General features: G+C 37.9%; 1 protein-coding gene across 1 annotated transcript in view; it reads left to right on the top strand.

Moving 5' to 3' along the window:
* The window catches only part of LOC127640557 (dedicator of cytokinesis protein 4-like), a 90,050-nt gene that overhangs the window by 12,874 nt on the left and 52,607 nt on the right, over positions 1-24,569 (top strand). Inside the window, exons 2-12 of the mRNA XM_052123180.1 lie at positions 6,369-6,452; positions 7,238-7,278; positions 7,486-7,541; positions 8,722-8,818; positions 10,511-10,659; positions 12,759-12,843; positions 16,756-16,907; positions 19,216-19,297; positions 20,441-20,501; positions 21,273-21,405; positions 21,647-21,735. Of these exons, the coding sequence (XP_051979140.1) occupies positions 6,369-6,452; positions 7,238-7,278; positions 7,486-7,541; positions 8,722-8,818; positions 10,511-10,659; positions 12,759-12,843; positions 16,756-16,907; positions 19,216-19,297; positions 20,441-20,501; positions 21,273-21,405; positions 21,647-21,735 (1,029 nt within the window). The remainder of the gene's footprint in view (positions 1-6,368; positions 6,453-7,237; positions 7,279-7,485; positions 7,542-8,721; positions 8,819-10,510; positions 10,660-12,758; positions 12,844-16,755; positions 16,908-19,215; positions 19,298-20,440; positions 20,502-21,272; positions 21,406-21,646; positions 21,736-24,569) is intronic.

Below are 24,569 nucleotides of genomic sequence, written 5' to 3'. Positions count from 1 at the left end.
TGGCATTGTCCTCTCAGGAGGCTGACTCAATACAACATTACAGCTAGCATCAAAAAGCAATATAAAGAGAGCGGTTAGTGTGTGCACCCATCAATCACCCTGACAAGCAGACAGATTTGTGCGTGCTCTGAGACCCCCTGACTGTCTGTTGGGGATACTGCTGTGGGTTTAATGCTCTGATATCAGCCATTTAGTGTCGCTGATAATAGTGATAAATGACATTTGCAGTGAATAAATTAGTACAGTAAATGTGAAATGTATAGTAAGTGATGATGGATTCAAGTGTAGTCAAAAATGGACCTTGTGCTTCATGGTAACAGTTCATTTGGATATTCAGTAATGCATTCTACTGTAAATAGCCTGATTATAGCAATAAGCCACGATGAGTGGTGAGGAACAACCAACTTGTCGATTAACTATTGTCGACTAGTTCATTTAAATTTGTTCTTATTTTTAAAAACATTTTTAGCTGCAGTGCTTTAATCAGCGTGTTTCTACATCAATGCTGTTTGTGTGGTAAAACCCTCTTAGAAAGCGTTTGTTGTGTTGTTGAATTCTTCCTCTTTAAAGCACCGCCGAAACAGTCATACACATTCAAATGTGTTTTTAGACATTGTAACGAGTCCTTCACAGTTTTTTCCCAGCTATTCCACAAGAAATACTGTTTGCAACGCCATGTCAATTTAAAAATAGTCCAACTTTTGAAAACATGTCTCAAGACCCATGCATTCATAATATTTTCCATTGCATTGTGCTCCATCTAGTTGTTTTTAATGTGAGAATATGTATATGGGCCCTAAGAAACACATAAAATTAGGGTCAAAATTGAGCCTAATTATGCAGGGTTTCTCGTTCGGCAAACGAGCTACTCGATTTTGAAAATAAATAGCTTTGTACATCCCTACTATGAACCTCACATTCAAACTTTAACTGTGCTGTGGTTAAAGCGGCACTATTGAGTTACAGGGGACCAGAGGGCTCTTTGCACCTGATAAGGGTTATGCGAGACAGGCCTCTGGCTGTCCTGTCTCTCTGCCAAGCAGCAGTGTGTGTCCACCGCGCTGACAGCAGGACCGTGGGAAAGCGCTTAACACAAGCATGCAGCTCAAATGGCTTTGCCCATCTTAAACAGCAGAGTCTTTGTCACTCCCATTGGTGTGTTAACGGAGATAATGGCTGAGTTTCAAGTAGAGGCCAAAGTCGTAATAAAAAGGGATCCGATTTAATATTTGGCTTCATGAATGTCAGTTTTATATCTTGAGTAATTTTTTCTCTTCTGTACATAACATGAATTCTAAAATGGATCGTTCAGTTCCTAATTGGTCCATACAGCGACCCAGTAGGGCTGGGCGATATGGCAAAAAATAGTTATATATAAATACTTTTTCATATCATTCGATATCAATATTTATCACGATATTCAATCACATTTGCCAATTGCTAAATTGTTTTTAATTTCCAAAAAAAAGAAAAGAAAAGAAAATCCTAAACAGTCTAAATAGTCTTTACAAAACTGCATTGGGGTCCCAGACACCGCCAATGCCGTGGTTTTCATCTTCTATGAAAATATTACAATATTTTATATAGTTTATCAATTGAGTGCTGTTGGATATGAATGTTATTAGATGATCTGTTCATTTTGAATCATAATGAAGGTATATATATATATAATAATTATATATTTCTTTAAAAAAATTATTTTCATATTTCTTTACAGACAGATATCCAAGTATGGGTGCATAGAAGCCCTTGTGACTGAGGAACGATACTGTATGGGTGTTCAGGGGTATCACCAGAGAGAAACCTTTGAAAATGTAAAAGTCTGAATGGAACATTTTTCTACTTTCATTAAAGTAAGAAAGACTAGACTACAAACTAGTAATTGTTTTGTCTTTCATCCTTGTCAGAGATGATGACATCTGAATAATTTCACAAAATTAGAACATAAATCTATTTGTTTATTATTAAAGGCTTGGAACATGCTGATTAATAAAACTAAATTTAGAGAGAATAAACGTTATGGTCTAAAGGCGCTCTGGAAACACGCGCCTCATGTATACTCACATGTGGGGAAAAGAGGATGCGGGTGCGGCCCTGGACAGGGCATCAGTGAAGCGTGTTTCAGTGCTAGACAAAAATATTCAAGAATACAGTGCAGAAAGATCAGATATAATGTAACCGGCACTGTTGTTTTGTCGCGCTGCTCACTAGAGATGAGGAGAGGGCGTAACCGTTGTCATGATGTCTTGCAGTCAAGATGGAATCAATCTGGGATCCAGAACGTGGTGACCTGCGTAGCGGGGGCAATAGCAACTTCACACAGTTTGCGGCTGTGTTTCCACTGATGGGGAAGAAATCTGCACAAAGTCACTCCCAATGCTAGGGAACCGCTTGCCCCGCTCTGCTGTCAATTTTTCAATTGACGTTTGGCTTCCATAGGAAGGAATTGAAAGAGCTCCCTCACATTCGCTCACTTCGCGCCAATGGAAAAATACGATAAGAAAGCCAAACTGCTAGCGTTTTTATCAACATGTCTAGATGTTGAACACAGGCTAAATATCAGAAATTACTCAAAAGCTTATTGTCGATATCATGGAGTTTTTTTTTATTGCGATAAATATTGATATTGTTTTATCGTTCAGCCCTACGTCCCAGCCACGATAAACACATGATATAGTAAAAGCTATGATATGAAACACTTCTTCACCCAGCTACTTTACTGCACTTCCTACAGACTTATATGGTTTATCTTTGAGATTTGGGGAGCATGGGGGTGGGGTTGGCTCTTTCTAATTGGTCTGGTATTCAACCACCTGGAACACCCTCACAACCACCTAGCAACACCTTATCAACCATCCAAATTAACTTAGAAACTGCATAGCTATGCAGTGGCATCCACCCACAACACTTATGGTGGTAAATTTTCTTCAGAAAATGCTAATATCTTGTTCTGATTATTTTTTATATAAAATATTATTTATCGAACATTGGCGTCTTTTATTTTATCGCCGTTGCCGTCGTTTCATGTAAACAATTCAAGGCTGTGCTTTCCTGTGATTTTACCACCTGTAAGAGCTGTTATAGGATGATGCTCTTGTCTCATATTGATTTTACAACAAAACTAACATGCATTTGATGAAATGTCATTCCTCAGCTATGCAATGTGATCCAGATGGCTTGGCTGGCATTTTAATCACATTGCATGACACCAAATTTCTGTCCAGTGATGTGCATCTATTCCCTGCAACATCTCTTGCAGAGTCTGAAAGAATGTCGAGTCTCTGCATCATCATCATGTGTTCGAGCACATCATTGACAGACAGAGAGCATTGCAAAGCAGCTCATCTTTGAAAAGCTGACATGACTGTTCTGTTCTGGAACCTCTGAGCAGTGTCAAAAACTCTGCTGGGTTTTTGAATACAGATGTTTATGCATCTTAATATTTATTGACAAAAATGGTCCTAACCTGCTGGATATATAAATAAATAAGCACTCGAAATGAACATTTTTGCATGTGCTTAAAGTACATATGCATGCTGACAGTGGTTAGTTTAGTCAGTCTCTGTGCTTCTAATGTCCTGTGTGGAGAAATCTTGTACTTGTTATGTAACGTGAGCTTGGGGAGGTGACTCAGGGTTTATTTAAGTGAGGAGTGAGATAATGTTAGAAGTGCAGATCTAAGCATAGTATGTTTTTTAAATGAGTAAATGTGTGGTGTGCTGGCAAGAATGGGCTTGATAAAGTAAAATATGGGCAAATAAATTGGTAGCTCACGCATAACATATCTGTGGAATTTTTTTCAGTATCAAGATTTTTGGTAAAAAAGTGTGTTAATATATGAGGGAAAGTGTATCTTATGTGCTGTTACGTTTTTCAATATTTGTAATCACCTTTTTGTCTTCAATATTCATAAAAATCAGCTTAAACCAACCAAAGCAGGTATGCTGGTTTTAGCTGATCTCCCAACCTGGTCTAACATGTCTGTTTGCTGGATTTGGGTGTTTTTGGGTACTTTTCAGTTGTTCAGACTGGGAAACCAGCTGAGCACCACCTTGGCCAGGCTGGGAGACTATCTAGACAGCTTACACCATCTAAGACCAAGAAACCTGCTTATACTGGTTTAATCATTTTTTTCAGCTGGCTTTACATGGTCTTGGGGTCTGACAACAGACTGATCTTACAGTGAAATCAGAATCAAAAACGAGTTGTGAAGCGAGTTGTTTTCAGCTGTACATGCTGTAATGCAGTAAAGAGGAATACATATTTTATAAACTGTACCCCCAACCCAAATCTAAACCTAACTCTCAGTGGAGTAACAATGTAATGTTAGAGGGGAAAATGCAACGTCCAAATTGCACTCGTCACTGATTATGCCAATGCGATTTCTTCCTTGTTTCAACACGGTATCTGAACCCAGGTTTCCCACGCTGCTGACACATTGCACTTCCAGTCGACAACACAGGGAAAGGTACAAGTAAACAATTTTGAGTCAATGCAAACATGTCTGATAGGAGATGGCTCTTGTCTGTGAGTCAGCATAACATGGCCCATCCTTGTGTACCGGAAACCAGTGGTGGGCCGTGCATTTAAATCTAGGCCTTCAGTGTGATTCATGCCATTAAGAAAACACAGTTTCACAATGAATAAGAAACCTTACGTCTTTGGGCATCATACATTATGTCACAGCTAACTAATAATACCAACTGATATTTTAAAAACACTTCCACGCACGAAAGTTTTGTGACATGAACGTCTCCAGACCAGACATTCTAATATCAACATTTTTCATATGAATCTACCAAGGAGGTCTATAATACCTGGAAAAATCGATCTAATAATATTTGCGATTTAATTGTTGCTTGCAATAAATTTAGTTTCGTCAGGGTACACGGTTATGCTGCGTTCCATTCAGGTTGGATGTAGGATAATCCTACTTGATATCTCTGACCATAAAAGCATTCCATTCCCCGATATTTGTAACTGCAACGCTCCCATTAGCTTAGCAGATGTTTGACTCTCATTAGAGATGTCTCCTAGCAACTGATAAACAATGCTGCAGCACTAGCATTTCTGCTTCAGGTGTACGATTATCAAAAGAGATTAGAAAGTTTTATACACTTGTTTCTGCAGGCGTTTGTTAAACAAGCTTCAATATCACGTAATGTGGAAACAAACTTATTTATCGATATTACTTAATAAAGTGAATGTTTATCACTTACTATGTATATCTCCCTGAGTGTGGACATGTTCGTGTGACATCATGCTCCTGCATCTCGGCGAAATCAGAGTTGAGAATTTCTGCACGAGCCTACAAGTTGTAATTCTGAATTCATGATGCATTCTATTGCACTTTTCCTAGTAGGAAGATGTAAAGTCCGACTTTCCGAGTTGAATGGAACGCAGCACTACTTTTCAAAACTTTATCTGACACTGAATGATCAAGCAGACTAATTTACACTTCTGATGTTGCTATAACAAGGCAAAAAGCAATTACCAATTAACTTGAAGTGAAAATCAGTCCTCCTTTCCTGTTTAATAAATTAAGCAATCACACAGTCATGCACAAGGTCATTGTGTTTTTAAATCCATAAGGATCTCTTTCTCAATGGCGATACCAGCAGTGATGATGATCTCGCGCCCTTCTCTTTCAAATGACATCACTGAAAGCGTCACTCAAGTTCAGCTAGAAGGCCTCAACTGGGACATATCCTAAAGATCACACCCAACAATAACAAATAAATCAATCTGATTGGCTGATGAATCTGACAAACTGACTTTAATTGTTCATTCATTTGAACTGTTGAGGGATTCTGAAGAAATTCTGAAGGCCTGATGGGGCGGAGCTCAGACTCACACGCTGCTTCGGGTATGCGATTTGTGAAACAGTTGTCACACTTTGCTTGTAGGTATTTGTCGATTTAACTGTAGATTAATTAAGAGTGGAAAGGGATTAAAAATACATAGGCAAAAAGGTGATGGAGAATAAAAGGAAGAAAAATATTTATTTATTTGATATGTTAGGCCAGCAGAGAAGGCTTTGCTGGCCCTGAGAATTCCCCACTGCCGGAAACAACTTGTTGACCTCCTGTGTGATCATGTTGATGACAATTAATTTTACAGTACAGATATTACATGCACTGTCATTAAATAAGCAATAGCAATTAGGACATGTCAACTCCCGCTAAGTATTTCATGTCAACTACCCAAACAAGTATAAAACTTGTGGTTTTGTGAAGCTGATTTCACATACAAACTTTTCGAGAGCTTCTATGCAGGAAAGTTTTGTGAACACAGATTTGTCACTTTCAGGTCTACCACAGCTATAAAGTTTGCGGCTCATTAGTTCTTTGTTTGCATTTTTTCATCAGTGCTGGCAAACTTTCGAGGAACGGTGCAGCATGGACTCCCCCTGGAAATCGGTGACACAGTGCAGATTTTGGAGAAATGTGAAGGTAACCAGTGTTGTGTTAATCGACAGCTGAGAATCAATCTCTTTTTAACTGTAGATCCTCATCTGTGGAGGATAACTGGAAGTTTTCAGTGCAATTAATTCAGTTTAGCTCCCCCAATTAACTCCTTTTTGTGGATGCACCCAGACAGTTATGAGAAGCCTGAGTGAAGTGTGTAGCAGTTCTGTACAAGTTAAGATCAATTGACAGCATTTGTGGCATAATATTAATAAAACAAAAATTCATTTAGACTTAAAATGTATTTAGTCCCTCATTTTCTTAAATGCTTTTAAAAATGTAACCACAAGACATAAACAATATACTATGTGTGTTAACATGATTTTAGTGTAATTAAATTGGTTACTAATAACCTTTTCTGTGTAAAGTTACTGTATATTTTACAACTTTGTTGCCATGACGACATAACACTGTAAACACAAATCCACAATAACAACAAATAAAACAATTTTACTACTGAAATGCTACACAAGTGTAACAGGAGAAATCATTTAAGTGTTTGGTAAACTTCATATATCTGCCTTTAAACCCTACCATAATTGCCCCATTCACTTCCAATGTAAGTGACTCGCAGTGTAACCCAGATTTGTACTTTTTTAAAGAAAAAGAGGCACGAGTCAAAATTATTTTTTGCGGTAATCAACGTTATGCCACATATGCTGTCAACAGAGCTTAACCTGTATTGACCCTGGAATATATGCATTGTGTTAATGCTGTTGAATTGTAAAAGCGAGATATTTTCTTTTAAATGTCGTTGTGTCTCTTTGAAGGATGGTACAGAGGATTCATCACAAAGAATCCAAATGTAAAGGTGAGTGCAATCCAAACATTGCGTTGAGGTTGACATAAAAGCCATGTGCAAAAATTCAATTCTTCTTTTATTTCTGTTGGTTCTTTTGTGTTAATCTATATTTCTTGCTTCTGCTCATTCAAATGCAGATGCCAGTGCATGTTTATTTACTCTTGTGTATCTTAAAGCAGTAATTGGCTTTAAAACGCACTTTGGATCTCTCCCCAGGGAATATTCCCAAGCTCTTACATCCACCTGAAAAATGCCCATGTCAAGAATAAAGGGTAAGAGTTCAGGACTGTGCTGGTACTGTAGTTCTTTATGTGTACTTGCAAATAAGCTCATTTTGTTTACACTTTACAATAAGGTTGTATACATTAACAATATTTAATGCATTAGGGATTATGAACTAACAATGAACAATACATTTTTACTGCAGTTATTAATCTTGGTTAATGTTAACTTGCGCTACCGTTCATTGTTAGTTTGTGTTAGTTCATAATGTATTAACTAATGGTAATTTACACAACATTTTACGTAAAAAAAAAAAGTTGTTTATGAAGAAATGCATTAAGAAATGCAGTGAAAGTGTTAACATGTTACTGATCATTTTGATTGCTTGTTACCTGTTGATGTTTATTCATTATAAAAGATCAATGTTGAAGTGTATGTATTGCATTTTGGTTCTGTATGCATATGTAATATACAGAAACGGCATTATAGAATGATATTCTAGAGGGGTATGGATGTAGCTGATGTATAGACAAACTTGATAATGATATTTATCAAGATATATTGTATTCAGTATGTTGTAATGATAGTTCTTACATATATAAATGTTTTGTGTTTACAAACCAAAAAGTGTTAGAGGCTATTCTTTTCATTCTTACTTTGGATTACATATGAGAATGTAGTTAAGAAGTGAGAACATCACGAATTTAAAAAGTTCTAAGTACATCTAACTGTCACTGTTAAAGGATCTGAGCTGCTCACATAAAGGGTAACAGGTTTAGCCCCAGCAAGTTTTAATATATGACCTCTGACCTGTGCCCTTGATGAAGACACTAAATCTCTGATTGCTGCTCAGGGACATTCACAGCAATATGTGTGCTTTAGGTGAAATGCATTTGTAAAATATCTAGTCTGACCCACCAAAGTGACAGATCCCTTCATTCTCCCACGGCTGCCACCATTGTGTCCTTGAGCAAGGCACTTAACTCCAGGTTGTTCCGGAGGATTGTCCCTGTAATAATTGCACTGTAAGTCGCTTTGGATAAAAGCGTCTGCCAAATGTAAATTAAATGTAAAATGTTAAATGTAAAAAATTTAAATTCTCCCACAAGCCATTGCAAGTGTATTGTGGACATGTCTGTATAAGTCAGTGTTACAGCTCATGTCGTATGAGGTCACCCCACTCTGTCCTTATGGTCGTAACAGTGTGTGATTGTGTGTCTTTCCCTGCAGGCAGTTTGAGACTGTCATCCCCACCGAGGACTCGGTCATTACAGAGATAACAATGACCTTGAGAGACTGGGGCACCATGTGGAAGCAGCTCTACATGGTGAATATAATTTTCTGTGTTACAATAAATACATGCTATTTCTTTAATGGAGTGAATTTGATATTTGATTGTAAGTTTGATTGTAAGTTGGAAATTCATGGCTGATAAAAATAATACAGTCAGGATTTAAAACTGTTTACTTCAAGCAATGGTGAGTGAACTGAAAAAATTAACTGGCCAATAATATTTTTTATAGGGTTCTCATCTTCATGCAAAACCTGAAAATTTGTGGAATTATAAGGGAACATTTGAATGTTAGGGCATTTTTAAATTAAGGTTTCATCATGGCAATATAAAGAGTCATTAATGGTCATGTAAAAGTAATTGAAACTTCTATAGTAAATATAGAAATGGAAATAAAGAATGCAAAGAATAAAAAGTTTGGCTTTCTATAAACTGTTTGGCCGAATTTGATTCAGTTTGGACAGTAGTTCCACGAGTGTTCTTAACTTAAAATTACTATGTAATCTTAACTCAAATATTTGGTGTAAAGGTGTAACCCTATTTGAATTGGGTAAACACAACAAAATTAGACATGTCAAAGTAACTCAAACTACTCTCTTATAGTTCTTTATGTACTAGCTAGTGACAGTGAATGTTAAATACATGCTGGTGTAAATACATGTAAATACACTGATCAGCCACAACATTAAAACCACCTGGCTAATATTGTGTAGGTCCCCCTCGTGCTGCCAAAACAGCAACAACCTGCATCTCAGAATAGCATTCTGAGATGCTATTGATCTCAGTAATTTGGACTGTGGCATGATTGTTGGTGACAGATGGGCTGGTTTGAGTATTTCTGTAACTGCTGATCTGCTGGGATTTTCATGCACAACAGTCTCTAGAATTTACTCAAAATGGTGCCAAAAACAATAAATGACCTGTGGATGGAAACGCCTTGTTGATGAGAAAGGTCAACAGAGAATGGTCAAACTGGTTTGAACTGACAAAATCTACAGTAACTCAGATAACCACTCTGTACAATTGTGGTGAGAAGAATAGTATCTCAGATTGCTATTCTGAGATGCGGGTTGGCACTGTTTTGGCGGCACAAGGGGGACCTACACAATATTAGGCAGGTGGTTTTGATGTTGTGGCTGATCGGTGTACATGCTGTGTATTAAGTGCCTCATGTACCTGTTCTCCTCTTAAGCTCTACATTTCACCATAATGGTAACCCCAAAAAATCCAACATAACTGAAACTCTTCTAAATCTCAAAATAACAATTTTAATTGTAACATTTACTTTCCCTATTGAATCCCATTCAAAGCATGCTGGGAACTCCCCTGCCAAGTTTCAGTTAACCAAACAAAACTTATTAATGTTGTCCAAACACAAATGGATTAAAGTAAACTTTTTTTTTTTTTTTCATTTAAACAACTCAATTATTGTGAATTAAGTTCACTTGATTACATGCATTTTTTGAGTAATATGAACAAGGGTTCAGTACTGAAATTGAATGGTTTTGAGTGTATTTACTCAGAAAGACAGTTTTTAACTGTTCATTTTGAACCTTGGATACTTTCTTGAAAAACAATGAGCTCTGAATGATGAGGTTAGGTAAATGTTTGTTGGAACTATATGACTCATATGATATGAGTTTGCAGATAATCTAATTTGATTTAAATAGAGAAATAGAAAATCTTTGTCACCCACTCATTTTCTTTCTATCTGTGTTTCTCTCTCAGAGAAATGAAGGGGATCTGTTTCACAGACTGTGGCACGTGATGAATGAGATACTGGAGCTGCGGCAACAGGTTTTAGTTGGTCACCTCACCCACGACCGAATGAGTGACATCAAACAGCACATCACAGCACGACTGGACTGGGGCAATGAGTGAGTTTGAAAGAACTGTTAAGGGCTGTTCAAACATGTTTTTTTGTGTGTCAGTCCAGGCTGTTTTCCAATTGTTTTCCTATGTAAACACACAGTAGACTGAAGGCTTTGACCGTTGCACCGTGTTCACGCTGTTTTATCAGTGTCTGCCACTGGAGCACTTAAAAAAAAAAAAAATAAATAAAGTATTGCATATAAAGGAAATACTTTCCCAGAAATTAAGAATTTGTCATAATTTACAATTGAAGTTTCAAATTTTCTGTCTATATAGATTGCTCTTTCCTTTACAGTGATGCATATTGTGACCAAGGATTTTTCTGCAAATAATAACTTACATTTCAGTCTTTTCCTCGCACAAAGCTTTTGTGTGGCTTCGCAAGAGCTGAAATACATTGCAAGAGTCGAGTGGACTACATTTATTGTACATGAATGATGCTTTGTGTCCTCTTTTGGACCTTTACAGCCCTTGGTCACTCCCAACATATTCCATATGATAGCTTTCAATTTGATTCTTTCATGCCTTTAGAGTTAAAGGGATAGTTCACCCAAAAATGAAAATTCTCTCATCATTTACTCACCCTTATGCCATCCCAGATGTGTAAGACTTTCTTTCTTCTGCAGATTTTTAGAAGAATATCTCAGCTCTGTAGGTCCATACAATGCAAGTGAATGCTGATCAGTATTTTGAAGCTCCCAAAAACCTCATAAAGGCAGCATAAAACTCCAGTGGTTTAATCCATGCCTTTAGAAGTGATATTATAGGTGTGGGTGAGAAACAAATCAATACTTGTTTTTGATGTTTCGCATTCTTCGTGCATTTCACCACCTACTGGTCAGGGCTGGTCAAAGGTGGAGATTTATACTATAAAAGGACTTAAATATTAATCTGGTTCTCACTCACACCTATCGTATTGCTTCTGAAGGCATGCATTTATCCACTAGAGTTGTATGGATTACTTTTATGCTAACTTCTGTAATTTATACAAAGTTCTGTCCACCATTGACTTGCAGTGTATGGACCTACTGAGCTGAAATATTCTGCTAAAAATTTCTGCGGAAAAAAGAAAGTCATACACATCTGGGATGACATGAGGGTAAGTGAGTGAGATAATTTGCATTTTTGGGTGAATTATTCCTTTAATTTAGCTTTCGTGTCTTGGTGTCACAGAACAGAACATTTGTTAGTTTTATTTTTCAGTGAATGCAAATGTATTCATTAAAATGATAAAAACAGTGGGCTGAACACTGTGGCAAAGACAGTGATGATAAACCACCATGCAAACGCTGGCCAATCTGTCAGTCATGTGCTCTAATGTCTATATGCTGTTTTTCTTTGGAAAAATAATTCACAGATGGTAGTAACGAGTGGGACGTGCTACGTATGCCTTTTTTGTCTCTCAATACATAGTCATTTTTGGACAGAATTGCAAAGAAACATTAATTCTCACATTTGGTTCATGTTTTGTGTAGGTTACAGCTGATTGTTTGATTGTTGTTTGAGAACTGACACTTCATTTTGCTCCACACGTCTTCGTAACTTTGCAGAACATCCTATAGGAATCAATTGGAAGTGAATTCATTAAAATGTGTTCACAAAGTGGTAAATATTTTATATTCTTTACAGTATGTAGGCAGGAATAAGGTAAAGCATTTTATACATTTTACCATATTGTAAGATAATTTCTGTAAAATCCCATTTAAAACTATCCAGATACACAATACAAATGCAAAATTGGTCAATAACATTTTTAAGGCAGGGCTCAAAGGGATAATTGAAAGGATTTTGTCATCATTTACTCACCCTGATGTTGTTCCAAAGATGTTTAGACAGAATGCTAGCCTCAGTCGCCATTCAATTTCATTACATCTTATTATTTTTTACATACAATAAATGTGAATGGTAACTGAGGCTAGCATTCTGTCTAACATCATCTTTTAAGTTCCACTGAAGAAAGAAAGTCATATGCATTTGGAACAACATGAAGGTGAGTAAAAGATGACAGAATTATAATTTCTAAAGCTTTGTCAAATAATTGGGTCAGATTTTATGACATTGAGTAGAGTAGAATGCAAAAAGTGTGTGTCTTTGTGTGTTTCAGGCAGCTTGGTTTGGACCTGGTCCCCAGAAGGGACTTTGACATGGTGGATCCCGATGAGATCAGCGTCACCGAGCTGTATCGACTGGTGGGTAGTCATACATTCATGCTAACATACATCCATACAGACATACATAGATGCATGCACGCATTCCTGTTACCCATGAGTCACCTAACCTCCCTCCTCTACTGTCCGTATTCATTGCTGTGTAACTATGGCAACTGCAGCCCGACCTGACGCCAAGGCTCTCTCTTGAATTGCCAGAGTGCCATGTCCTCTGTTTTAACAATGACACACACATACATACACACCTCCAGTCAGATGTACATAGGGAAATTATAGTAATTAAGGACAAGACAGAAATGCTAAATTGTGCATTAACAGGGTGTTTGCAAACTGTAAAGACACTTCACGCATGCAGCTCCCTGCCCTTATAATTTGGCATTCTTGCAGCATCATGGGCACAATTGGTTGATTTCTCTCAAAGCCTCAATGGCTAAGTGCTGCACAGATCATTGGAACACAGTTAGATGCAGATAGTGAATCTGTCGTAGCCAGAATAAGCAATTTGCTCTTTCTGTCTCTCTCTCCTTCCTTACCTGACCACACATGTCCCAGTTTTCATTGGTCTGTGGGTGGGCAGAGGTGTGTGGTAGGGGTTAAAAGATGTGGAAGGAACCAGAGCATGTGAGTGGAGCAGAGCGGTGCTCAGCGGTGCTAGCTCAACACAGAAGGCGCTTTGTGATATGCTGGTTTACCAATAAACATGTATGATCATGCAGATCAGTGTGTCCTAATTTGCATGTGTAGTGTTCTGCTTTCATGCTTCCATTGTACAATTGAGCATTTGATTGGTAAAGATGTCCAAATTATCTGACTTAATCGACCACCTGTTGCTTTCGATTTTGAGTTTAAACTGAAAAGCGCAAATTTGCATATATGTGAGTTTCCGTGCCAACTCACATAAGTTTTATCACTTTTAGAGGCGTGTTTGATGACTTGTTTAAAGTAAATAAAGGTAATTTAGAACCGAATTTCTTTAAGGCATTTTATGAAGATGTTTAATGGCATATGTGCTAACTGAGAAATATTTGTCTGATTACAAATAATAACGAAGGTCTGGTTGACCCGATTATCTAACAGTCATTGTAAACCTAGATATTATATAATAAAATACAGCAATACAGTCACTTAATTACAGATGTGTATGTTACTAAGCATTTGTGGTAACACATGAGTAAATTCACCAAAAAAAAAGCAAACAAACACACTAACATACATATATATATATCATCATACTCAATTAAAACTATACTACTCTCTCCACACACCACCCTGAGAGCCCTCCAAAATCTCTAAATAATTGCCCCATTTCCCAACGAACAAATCCAAGTTACCCCGTCTTCCAAATGACACCTCTTCAAAAGCCGCCACCCTCCCCATGTCCGTGCACCACTCCTGAAATGGGGGTGCACCAGCTGACCTACAACCTAAAAATAATCTGCCTGGCGATCTTCACACTGGTCAGAGTCCAATTCTCTATGTGACTATTCCCCACATCGATGTCCGCCCCATGGCCCAAAACACAGAGTCTGAGGCAAAACTAATCCTGAGTGTCCACCACATCACACACAAAACTCTGAACCTTCAACCATAATTCCTGGATCTCAATACACCACCAAAAAACATGGGCCATGTATCCATCCTCAGATTGCCATTACTAGCAGGTGGGTTTGTCTTTAAGACCAAGCCTATACAATCTAGAGGGAGTTAAATAAAAATCTATGTAATATCTTGAATTGCATAAGGCACACCCTTACATCTCTAGATGCAGACTTGACGTTTTTTAGAATCCTAGCCCACACTCCCTCCTCCAATACCAAGTTGAAATCTTTCTCCAATAATCTCTTGATAGAAGTTAAAGCTCTGTCCCCCAGACTCTGAATTAGCAGGGAGTAATACACTGATGCCTCATGACCTTTTCCAAAAGCAGTAATCACCACTCCCAGAGTATCTGCACTTTTAATGTTCACTTCCAACTCCACGAGATCTCATGCTTTGGATTTTTTGGTGAATGAGGCGTACTGTATGATCTGACCCCTCAGAACCCCTTTAAGTGCCTCCCAAGCCATGCCTACAGAGGATACTGTGGACCAGTTGGCCTCCATATAAACATTTCATCCTTTAACATTTGTTGGAAATCAGGATTTTGCAAAAGGGATACATTAAAGTGCCAACTATATGATTTATTTTTCTCCATATGTGGCAACACCTCTAAACACACCAGGGCTTGATCTGAGACTAAAATGTTTCCAATTGAGCAATCAACAACAGATGAAATGAGGGACTTCTAGAATAAATCTTATAGATTGATGAAAAGTATATGTAGTCCCTAACCGATGTGTTCAAAAGTCTCCAAATATCTGTAAGACCAAGATTTTTACACATCCTGTGAAGTATCAGTGTTGCTCTGGGGGCTTGCACACTTTTGCTTCACTATTATCAAGGACTGAGTCCATCAATAAATTAAAATCTCCTCCCAATATTATATCATGAGGGGTACCAGCGGCCTGTAACATCCCTTCAAGATGTTTTAAAAGCCCTGATCATCAGAGTTAGGTGTGTAAATATTAGCTAAAATCAACCTTTGCCCCTGAATTTCTGCAAAACAATATTGACTCTTCCTAATTTATCTTTAATCTGTTTGAGACATTTGAATTGTAGAGGTTTACTTAACAGTGTAATGACTCCCCTGCTCTAACTTGAGCTAGCACTAAAGAAAACTTGTCCACCTCATATCTTCCCAAATTTTTCAGCTTCCTGTGGGGAAAGATGCATTTCTTGAAGAAACACTATATCATATTTCTTACGTTTAAGAAAATAAATAACCTTTCTTCTTTTTATGGGGTGTCCCAACCCATTCACATTCCATGTAGAGAAAGATAATTCAGTCATATTAACATTTGTCATTTTGACATATTAGAAAATATAGATTGTGTGTCAAAAATGAAATAATAAAGATCACATTCTCCATTAGTGCAACAACCAACCCCTGAACTTCCCTCGGAACAAAACAAACAACAGCGCCAACCAGTGTCCATACCTCTAAACTCAAACAGATCATGTACACCTATGAGAACCCCTGCGACAACTTTGCTGTGAGATTGCTTAAGACCAGTGATTCTATACAGATTTTGTGAGAGAAAATTATACAGCAAAAATGGTCTATAAAACAAGCTCCAGCCAATAAACACAATAAACACAATAAAAATGAAGATTCATAAATAAAATCGTATGGATTTGTATGACTTTTCTTAATTTGACTAATTCGTATGATACAACTGCACTCTTCGGACGACTTTCACTTTTGCACGTGATAACATTTTATTAATTCGTATGGATTCATATGAACTAAATCGTGCAAAATCATCCGAAATAGCCAACTTCTAAAATATGTACGATCCAGGTTGCGTGAGTGGTTGAGCAGAGCGCACACGCATGGAGCCAGGGCTGGATTACTGACCGGGCCAATGGGGCCAGTGCCCAGGGGCCCTTGACTGCCAGGGGGGTCCTGGGCTTTAAGGTTGTGCGATTTAGTTTGGCGATTCCCCCCGCTCGAAAACCCATCAACAATGAAAACGAAACATTGTTCAATGAAACACATAAATCCAAATGTTTAAGTTTGGAAGTTTTTTTTTTTACAGAAAGTGAAGGTGTGAAAACACACATACAGCAAGTTAAACGAACATAAGATAATGACAGACACTCTCACTCTCACACTCTCACACTGGCATTGGCAATCAGGTCATCCTTATTAAGGAGCCCTGGAATGATTGTGTAATGCAGTGTTACTTTACATGTGCTAAACTCTCTTGTCTGCTTAGCTAAATGTTGTTGTTTTTTACTCTGGGACCATTTTTATTCAATCTTGCTGTTGAATAACACTGTTATTTTGTGAATGTTTATCATTGTAATTATATTTTGGGTTCTTTTTAATAGATGGAGAGGCGTCATCGTAGACACGAGCCTCCGCCACAGGCCAGCATGCACCACCTGTTCCTTCAGATGAAGAGCATGATGAGCTCAAACCTGGGGGAGGAGTTGGAGGTCTTCTTCTCTGTCTATGACAGCCGTGAAATGCAACCAATCAGGTGCCAACTCTGAACAAAGCCAGCCAATCACAAGACTGTAATGGAAGTAGGAAGAGTTAACCCATAAATTAAAATTCATAATTTACTCACCCTCAGCAATTTATCTAAGAAAGTAGACAGCAATTTATGCTCGGACAAAGAAGCACCGTAAAAGAAATCCAATTGATTTGCATGCGATATTGCAAGTATTCTGAAGCCTTTCGATAGCTTTGCATGAGGAACACACCAGTATAGACCATTTCAAGAATGTAAACAAAAACAAAGGAATTAGCCAAACGTATTTCCGGATCTTTTCAACAAAGTCTCTTTTTCAAGGTAAGTCAGTCCACTCTGCGGCCGTCTTTGGAATGCTCTTGGGCAGTTTGGGCAGCTATTTTTCTATGCAAACAAGCATCATGAAAGTGCAACTCCCATCTACTTGCATGGGGAAAGACCGAAATCTCCAAAATGGTTGGTCAAGATTATGATAAAAGAACACATTTCAAATAAGCAGTAAAATCTGACAACACTATGTGGCGGGTTGAGCAAGAGACGGACACAGTGGGGTGGCGTCAGGCCTCAGAGAGGCATTTCTTTAAAACAAAGGGGAATCTTAGGCCTTCACGTTGGAAAGGGCTATGTGAAGGAAGATTAATGAAGACGGGATTGTCCAGGTGATAGTGGGCAGGGTCCCGGCAGCTGCAAGCACTCCCCTCCTTGGTCTGAGGCACATGGGGTGGCAGCTTCACTCAAGCAGCCCAGCTTCCCTGGGCCTAGGCACTTGAGGGGAATAGTAGCCCGGCATCCTGGCCCGTCGGCCGCGACACGTGCTCCAATCCTTGGTGTCACATTTAACTTGTGCCAAGGTTCCGGGGTGAGGGTCCGTCGATGCATCTAACTTGCACCGGACCCTCACCGCTCCGTTCCAGGACCTGCGAAGATTCCAGCAGATAGAGACCTGTCTCCCGAGGAGAGTAGCATTCTGTGTTTAAAGGCAGCAGTGATGATGTGGCTCTTCATTGGGTTCAAGTGTGCCCCATCACATGCCACCAAATGGGGAAAAGTCACTGCGGGCAATGGTATACACGGGAGGGGCGTGTCGTTCCGTCACAACTGGTATTATAAATAGTGCGTCTTTAACTCATAATGCATAAAAATAAAAACGCATCTTGTGTATGTGTTCTCTAGTTGACCGTTGGCTGCCATTGGGTGTTCCAATTTCTCCTATTAATTTTAACAGATGTGGCCCGTCTCTGCTAAATAGTCTTTGTTTTGACAAGCAGGAAATGTTCATGGAACAATGACTTCATTTGACATCACCAACAAAGCGTCCTTGAAATGGTCTATTAAAAGTGGTTTTACACGGAAATGCGTTCCCTACACCATTGCTTTCAAGTCATCAGTGGCGATTTGTGATGAAATGCGTGAGAGAACCTATGATGTTTGGCATCGCTGATGTCCAACTGTCTGTATTTAATGATCTCTTTTGAGACCTACACAGTATAGATTGGATGACCAACCTGAATGTTCAGCAGAAAGAAAGATCATTTTTGGGTGAAGAGGGGTAGCTTGGTGTAAACTAGTCGTTAACGATCTGGGCTAAATATTTCAGGTTTGAATGCAACTAGGGGTGATCCATGTACTCACTTCTCTCGTACTTCAACCGAAATCATCCAAAATATGCTTCTGCGTAGATTTGGACAGACAAAGATTTCATGAATTATGAATGGCTAAATTCCTTTCAGCTGTCTGAAATTTGTCTCCAAGGCCCTTTAAGTCAACCGTCAGCATGTGCACCTTGAGTACAGTATGCGTATGATGCTATCACACTATTACGTAAATTTTACCACAAGAGGGAACTACTATCTGTGAATCAATTCTGGCTCAACGTCAATGCATCTCATTACAGAAACTCTGCCATTCCACATCCAGTGCATCAGCCGGAGGGATGCTTCAGTTTCACGCGCTTGATAGAACTATGGTCTTGATGTGTTTGCTGAATTTTTCATTGCTTTCTGTCTCTTTTTCTCTCTCTTTGCTGATGTTAGGGGGTGTACTGTTCAAACCCCCCTTTTCCTTGTAAATTATTCAGAGCGAGTGATGCCCCAGGGCACTTAGTGAAAGTGAAGGAGGGAGACAAGGAGATACTGAGCCGAACGGGCCTCTCCTTGTAATTACCGAACACAAGTGTCGGAGGAGACTCACTAACACATGCACTTGTGAACGCACACGTGCACACGCTCATGCTCACACCAGTGCTCCTGTGTTAACTCGTGCTTCACGGCATGTCTGGGTTGAACCTGACTGATTTTGTCTCTCTCTCTTTCAGCGAGAGGTTCTTTGTGCGCCTCAATAAGCAAGGGCTACCCAAGTCCCCTGAGAAAACTGAGAGGCAGTGTACACTCTTTGTTGTAAGTATGTACTTTTTCAGGGTGCAACAAGGGCATGTCCTTGATTTTTTTGTCTTCAGGGCCGTTTTGTCCTTTAATGGATCTGGTGCTGTTGTTGATAAATATTTGAGAGATGTGTTGGAAACCACATCCTTGACTGAATGTTATTTCTTAAATAAAAGGATGTAGTTTGACTTTCATTGGGAACGGCAAAGTCCAAGCTTTTGTTTTGCGAACACTTATACGTATATATCCAAGTCTCATGTCAAGTCTTAATAATCGTATGAGATGGCAAAATCATAGGAAATTGTACGTTTTGTTTGGAAAATCTTACAGTATTTACTCCCATAGAGAAGAACCAATGAATAAAGTTAAGACAATCTTTCCTAAGTTTAACCCCAAACCTGAATGATTTTAATAGGAAAATAGCTTTTGTGTACCACGGAAGAAAAAATACATTGTGTTCGGAATGAAACGAGGGAAGCGTGTAACGGGATATTTACGTAAATCAGTCATTTATATTGAATAAATAAATATGGAGTGAGTAACCAGATTTGTTCACAGACATTTCCTTAAGAGGTTTACTGAAAATCGAGACCTGTATTGTATCGATTTGAAATCGATTGGTCTCTATTGGAATGAAAGTCCTACTTTGTCATATAAGCAAAGTCAAAGGATATCTTAAGATTTCGCCATCCCATACAAATCACGTGAGTTGTAAATAGCTAGATATTTACCACATGTTAGAAACAGTAATATTCAAGGGTTCCCACGATCATGGAAAATCTGGAAATATCAGGGATTTTATTAAATGTTGTTGTCCAGGCCTCGAACAATCATGGAAATTGATAAAACCTTAAAAGTCAATAAGTGAATATATGTTTTTCTAGGTATATTCTGCTCTAAATATTCCTCTTGTTTTAGTATAACTTACTTGCAAGCAATAGTGATGCCTGATTTGTTAGCGAACCGCTCTTTAGTTGGTTCTTTTCAGTTAATCAGTCTGAAATGGCTTATAAATTGGTTCATGAAGTGATTCATTAGCAAATCTGTCTGAATTGAAATTGTTTTCTTTATTCAGTAATCACATGACTGTATGAGTAGTGTTTGGTACATGGAATACAGCAAATGTTGTGCTCAATAAAGCATTTTTTTTTTTTTAAGGATTTGGGAAGTAGCGATCTTCGCAAAGATGTGTATGTTGTAGCTCATATTTTTAGAATAGGTAAGAGCTGTTGGATGCATATCACTTTTCTCGCCGTGTGACCTGTCATAACGCCTCAGAGACCCATGAAAGTGTCGTAAAACCTCACAATATGCCATTACTTGCAAACATTTTACTGTGCATTTACAGGACATTGTAAGTGCATCAATATATTAAAACTGACTGATTATGCTGTATTATCCAGGTATGTAGTATATTACTAAAAGGATTTCGTCAACAGTTGTTGCAGTATATAAGGGCAGAATGACAGGCCACTTTAAACCAAATGGTGTCTTTGTCTGTAAACGTCGTCTATGTGTCAGTGTAGCAGTATGTCGTCACTACATGCATGGCCTGTGTCGAAGAACTGTGATGTTGGGGTATAGATTAATGGTCATTTGCATGTATGTAATTCATCTCACTGTGGCCTGGGAAGTGTATGTTATGTATCGGTGGCTAGAATGTCTTTTTGTGTTTTAGCGTCATTATAAAGAATTATAAAAAAATACTTTTTCCAAAGAATTATTCATTCTGCCAAAAGAGCTGCATAAAACTGACATTATTTTAGTGTCTGGGTAAGACAAAAAAATGCTTATTAAACATCTATTTTGTGTCACATAACTCATGCCATGCTTGTGACATGCTGTGTGTTCTTTGGGGCAGAAAATGTAAAGTCAGAGTTTAAATTATGTTGCAAGGCAACAAGGTTCTTTATAGTAGTATATTTATATTTGTACAGGTATTAAATCATATAAAAGCATTGTGTGTGAGCCACAATGTGTGTGTTTGCAGGGCGCATGGTCGCGGGAGAGAAGAAGAATGTTAGTAATACACAATACAAGCGTCCCTACGGTTGTGCGGTGATCAGTGTGGCTGACCTGTTGACGGCAGACTTTAAAGATGACCACTTGCTGAAGATTTTCTCGTGAGTATCGCCCCCTTGGCTTTCTGGAGTATTGCATAAACTACAAGCTACATGACCAAAAGTACAGTATGTGGACCAACGTATAATGCCTATGGTTTTGAAATGAAATGTTTAAAAAGCACATGCGGGTGTGCTGTTGGGGTGTCCACATACTTTTGGTCATGTAGTGTGCTTTAGTTTATTGTAATAACAAATCAAAATGTTTTACTCTAAATTGGTGAAATGCACATTATATTCACAGATGTAACACAGAGAGCGAGTGGTACCAAATACATGACAGCATTATCAGGAAGGTCAGCTCAAGATACAGCCATATTGGCACCAATACAGGTGAGCAACTCTGAATTACAATTTTGTTCTGCTTGTTCTCTTAAATAAAATGTTCTCTTTCATAGCACTAGCAAACAGAAGGCTTGGTCTTTGAACCTAGCAATCTATTTATTTTTGGCATTCAAATTGTACCAAATCATGCCACAGAATTGTTTTTCTTTATGGTCTTAAGATATAAATAGCAAAACTCGCTACAGTGAAATGATGGGGTCTGTCCTAGCAACAGTTTCTGAGCAGCAGAATACAGAAGCCAGCAGTCAAAGCATACAACAGTGTGTTTTCAACGGAGAGCCTGGACAGAGCTGTTATTCAGATGCTTTTGTCTTTATGATGTCTACATGACTCAGAGCCGCAGTTTGGAGCTCTGAACTGTGGTTGTTTGTGATTACTTTAATAAGACTGATATTTAAAGAACACATTTGTACCAAGCTTATTTGAAGGTGATTTGCGTTATGCAAAAATATTTTCTACTATCCCAGCTTAATATGCAGAGTAAGCCATTTGTTGGTTGACTTCTCTGAAAAGTGTAAATTCTGTGGCTCTACTGAATAGCACTATCAAAACACTGCTCTGTTTGTTTAAGCGTCTTAACCATTCCAATACAGCAGCATTGCTACATTGCTAAGGAGTTCTGGTTTCAGTTAATCTGGGTGGTCGCTAGGTGGTTGCTATTATTTTCTTGGACAGGTTACACAAATCCCTTACCCTAAGTTTGAGCAATAGTAATGGTAATGCTTACCTTAGCCAGTGCAACCAATTGTTACTTTATAGGTTTTCTAAAAATTCTGTCCCTGGCTCTCGTCTTCTGAAGAAGCCTTTATTTTGTCACACATTATACATTTGCATATATACAGTGAAATATTTTTTTTCTCGCATATCCCAGCTAAGCTTGATTCATAGGCAGGGTCAGCCATAATATGGCACTCCTGGAGCAGATGGGGGTCAAGCCTTACTCAAGGGCCCAGCAGTGGCATCTTGGCAGTGCTGGGGCTTGAACCCACTGACCTTCTGGTCAGTAGCCCAGAGCCTTATCCACTGAGCCACCACTGCCCTGTTCTGTTGTGTTGTTAAATAAAATAGGTAGTCCCACACCCAAACTCATGCCATTGGTCACACTCCATGCTTAAAGCAACAAAAATGCTTTGTGGTCAACGAGCCACAGTGTTTACACATTTTGGGGGATTTAACCTATAAATTGCTTAATTGTAGTTGTCATTGCACATTAACATGGGATATCATAAGAAGCTATCAGTGTGGACACTAGTGATCGCATTCACTGAGAGCAGAGAGCAGTCAACGCACTTTATGTCTTTGTGTTAACGCTTAAGATGTTTTGAACAAGCAAATCTCTGGTGTTTCACTGTCCAACTAGCTAATCTTACAGATAAAAGGCAAAATTACTGTCATTGACTTTGTTGTTGCAATTAAACAAACAGGAAAATAAAGAACAACAGAGTGTTGGGTTTTATAAAAACAACAACAAAAAAAAAACACAGTATTTAAATAAAAGAAGAACTGTGTTCTAAACAGCTTGATGCTTTGTTTATAAACAAACAATTAAACAGATAAATAAAGAACAACTGGATGCTTCATTTAAAAACAAACAACCAAACAGATAAATAAAAAACAACTGGATGCTTCATTTAAAAACAAACAACCAAACAGATCAATAAAGAACAACAGGATGCTTCATTTAAAAACAAACAACCAAACAGATAAATAAAGAACAACAGGATGCTTCATTTAAAAACAAACAACCAAACAGATAAATAAAGAACAACAGGATGCTTCATTTAAAACAAACAACCAAACAGATAAATAAAGAACAACTGGATGCTTCATTTAAAAACAAACAACCAAACAGATAAATAAAAAACAACTGGATGCTTCATTTAAAAACAAACAACCAAACAGATCAATAAAGAACAACAGGATGCTTCATTTAAAAACAAACAACCAAACAGATAAATAAAGAACAACTGGTTGCTGGGATTAAAAACAAACAACCAAACAGATAAATAAAGAACAACTGGATGCTTTGTTTAAAAACAAACAAACAAACAGATAAATAAAGAACAATGGGATGCTTAGTTTATAAACAACCAACCAAACAGATAAATACAGAACAACAGGATGCTTAGTTTATAAACACACAACTAAACAGATAAATAAAGAGCAACTGGATGCTGGGTTTAAAAACAAACAACCAAACAGATAAATAAAGAACTACAGGATGCTTCATTTAAAAACAAACAACCAAACAGATAAATAAAGAGCAACTGGATGCTGGGTTTAAAAACAAACAACCAACAGATAAATAAAGAACAACTGGATGCTTCATTTAAAAACAAACAACCAAACAGATAAATAAAGAACAACAGGATGCTTCATTTAAAAACAAACAACCAAACAGATAAATAAAGAACAACAGGATGCTTCATTTAAAAACAAACAACCAAACAGATAAATAAAGAACAACAGGATGCTTCATTTAAAAACAAAAAACCAAACAGATAAATAAAGAACAACTGGATGCTGGGATTAAAAACAAACAACCAAACAGATAAATAAAGAACAACTGGATGCTTCGTTTAAAAACAAACAACCAAACAGATAAATAAAAAACAACTGGATGCTGGGATTAAAAACAAACAACCAAACAGATAAATAAATAACAACTGGATGCTTCGTTTAAAAACAAACAACCAAACAGATAAATAAAAAACAACTGGATACTGGGTTTAAAAACAAACAACCAAACAGATAAATAAAAAACAACTGGATACTGGGTTTAAAAACAAACAACCAAACAGATAAATAAAGAACAACTGGGT

The sequence above is a fragment of the Xyrauchen texanus genome, chromosome 49 (assembly GCF_025860055.1).
Source record: "Xyrauchen texanus isolate HMW12.3.18 chromosome 49, RBS_HiC_50CHRs, whole genome shotgun sequence".
NCBI classification, from domain to species: domain Eukaryota; kingdom Metazoa; phylum Chordata; class Actinopteri; order Cypriniformes; family Catostomidae; genus Xyrauchen; species Xyrauchen texanus.
Note: the sequence above shows the minus strand (reverse complement) of the source record. Positions and strands in the feature narration are given on the sequence as shown.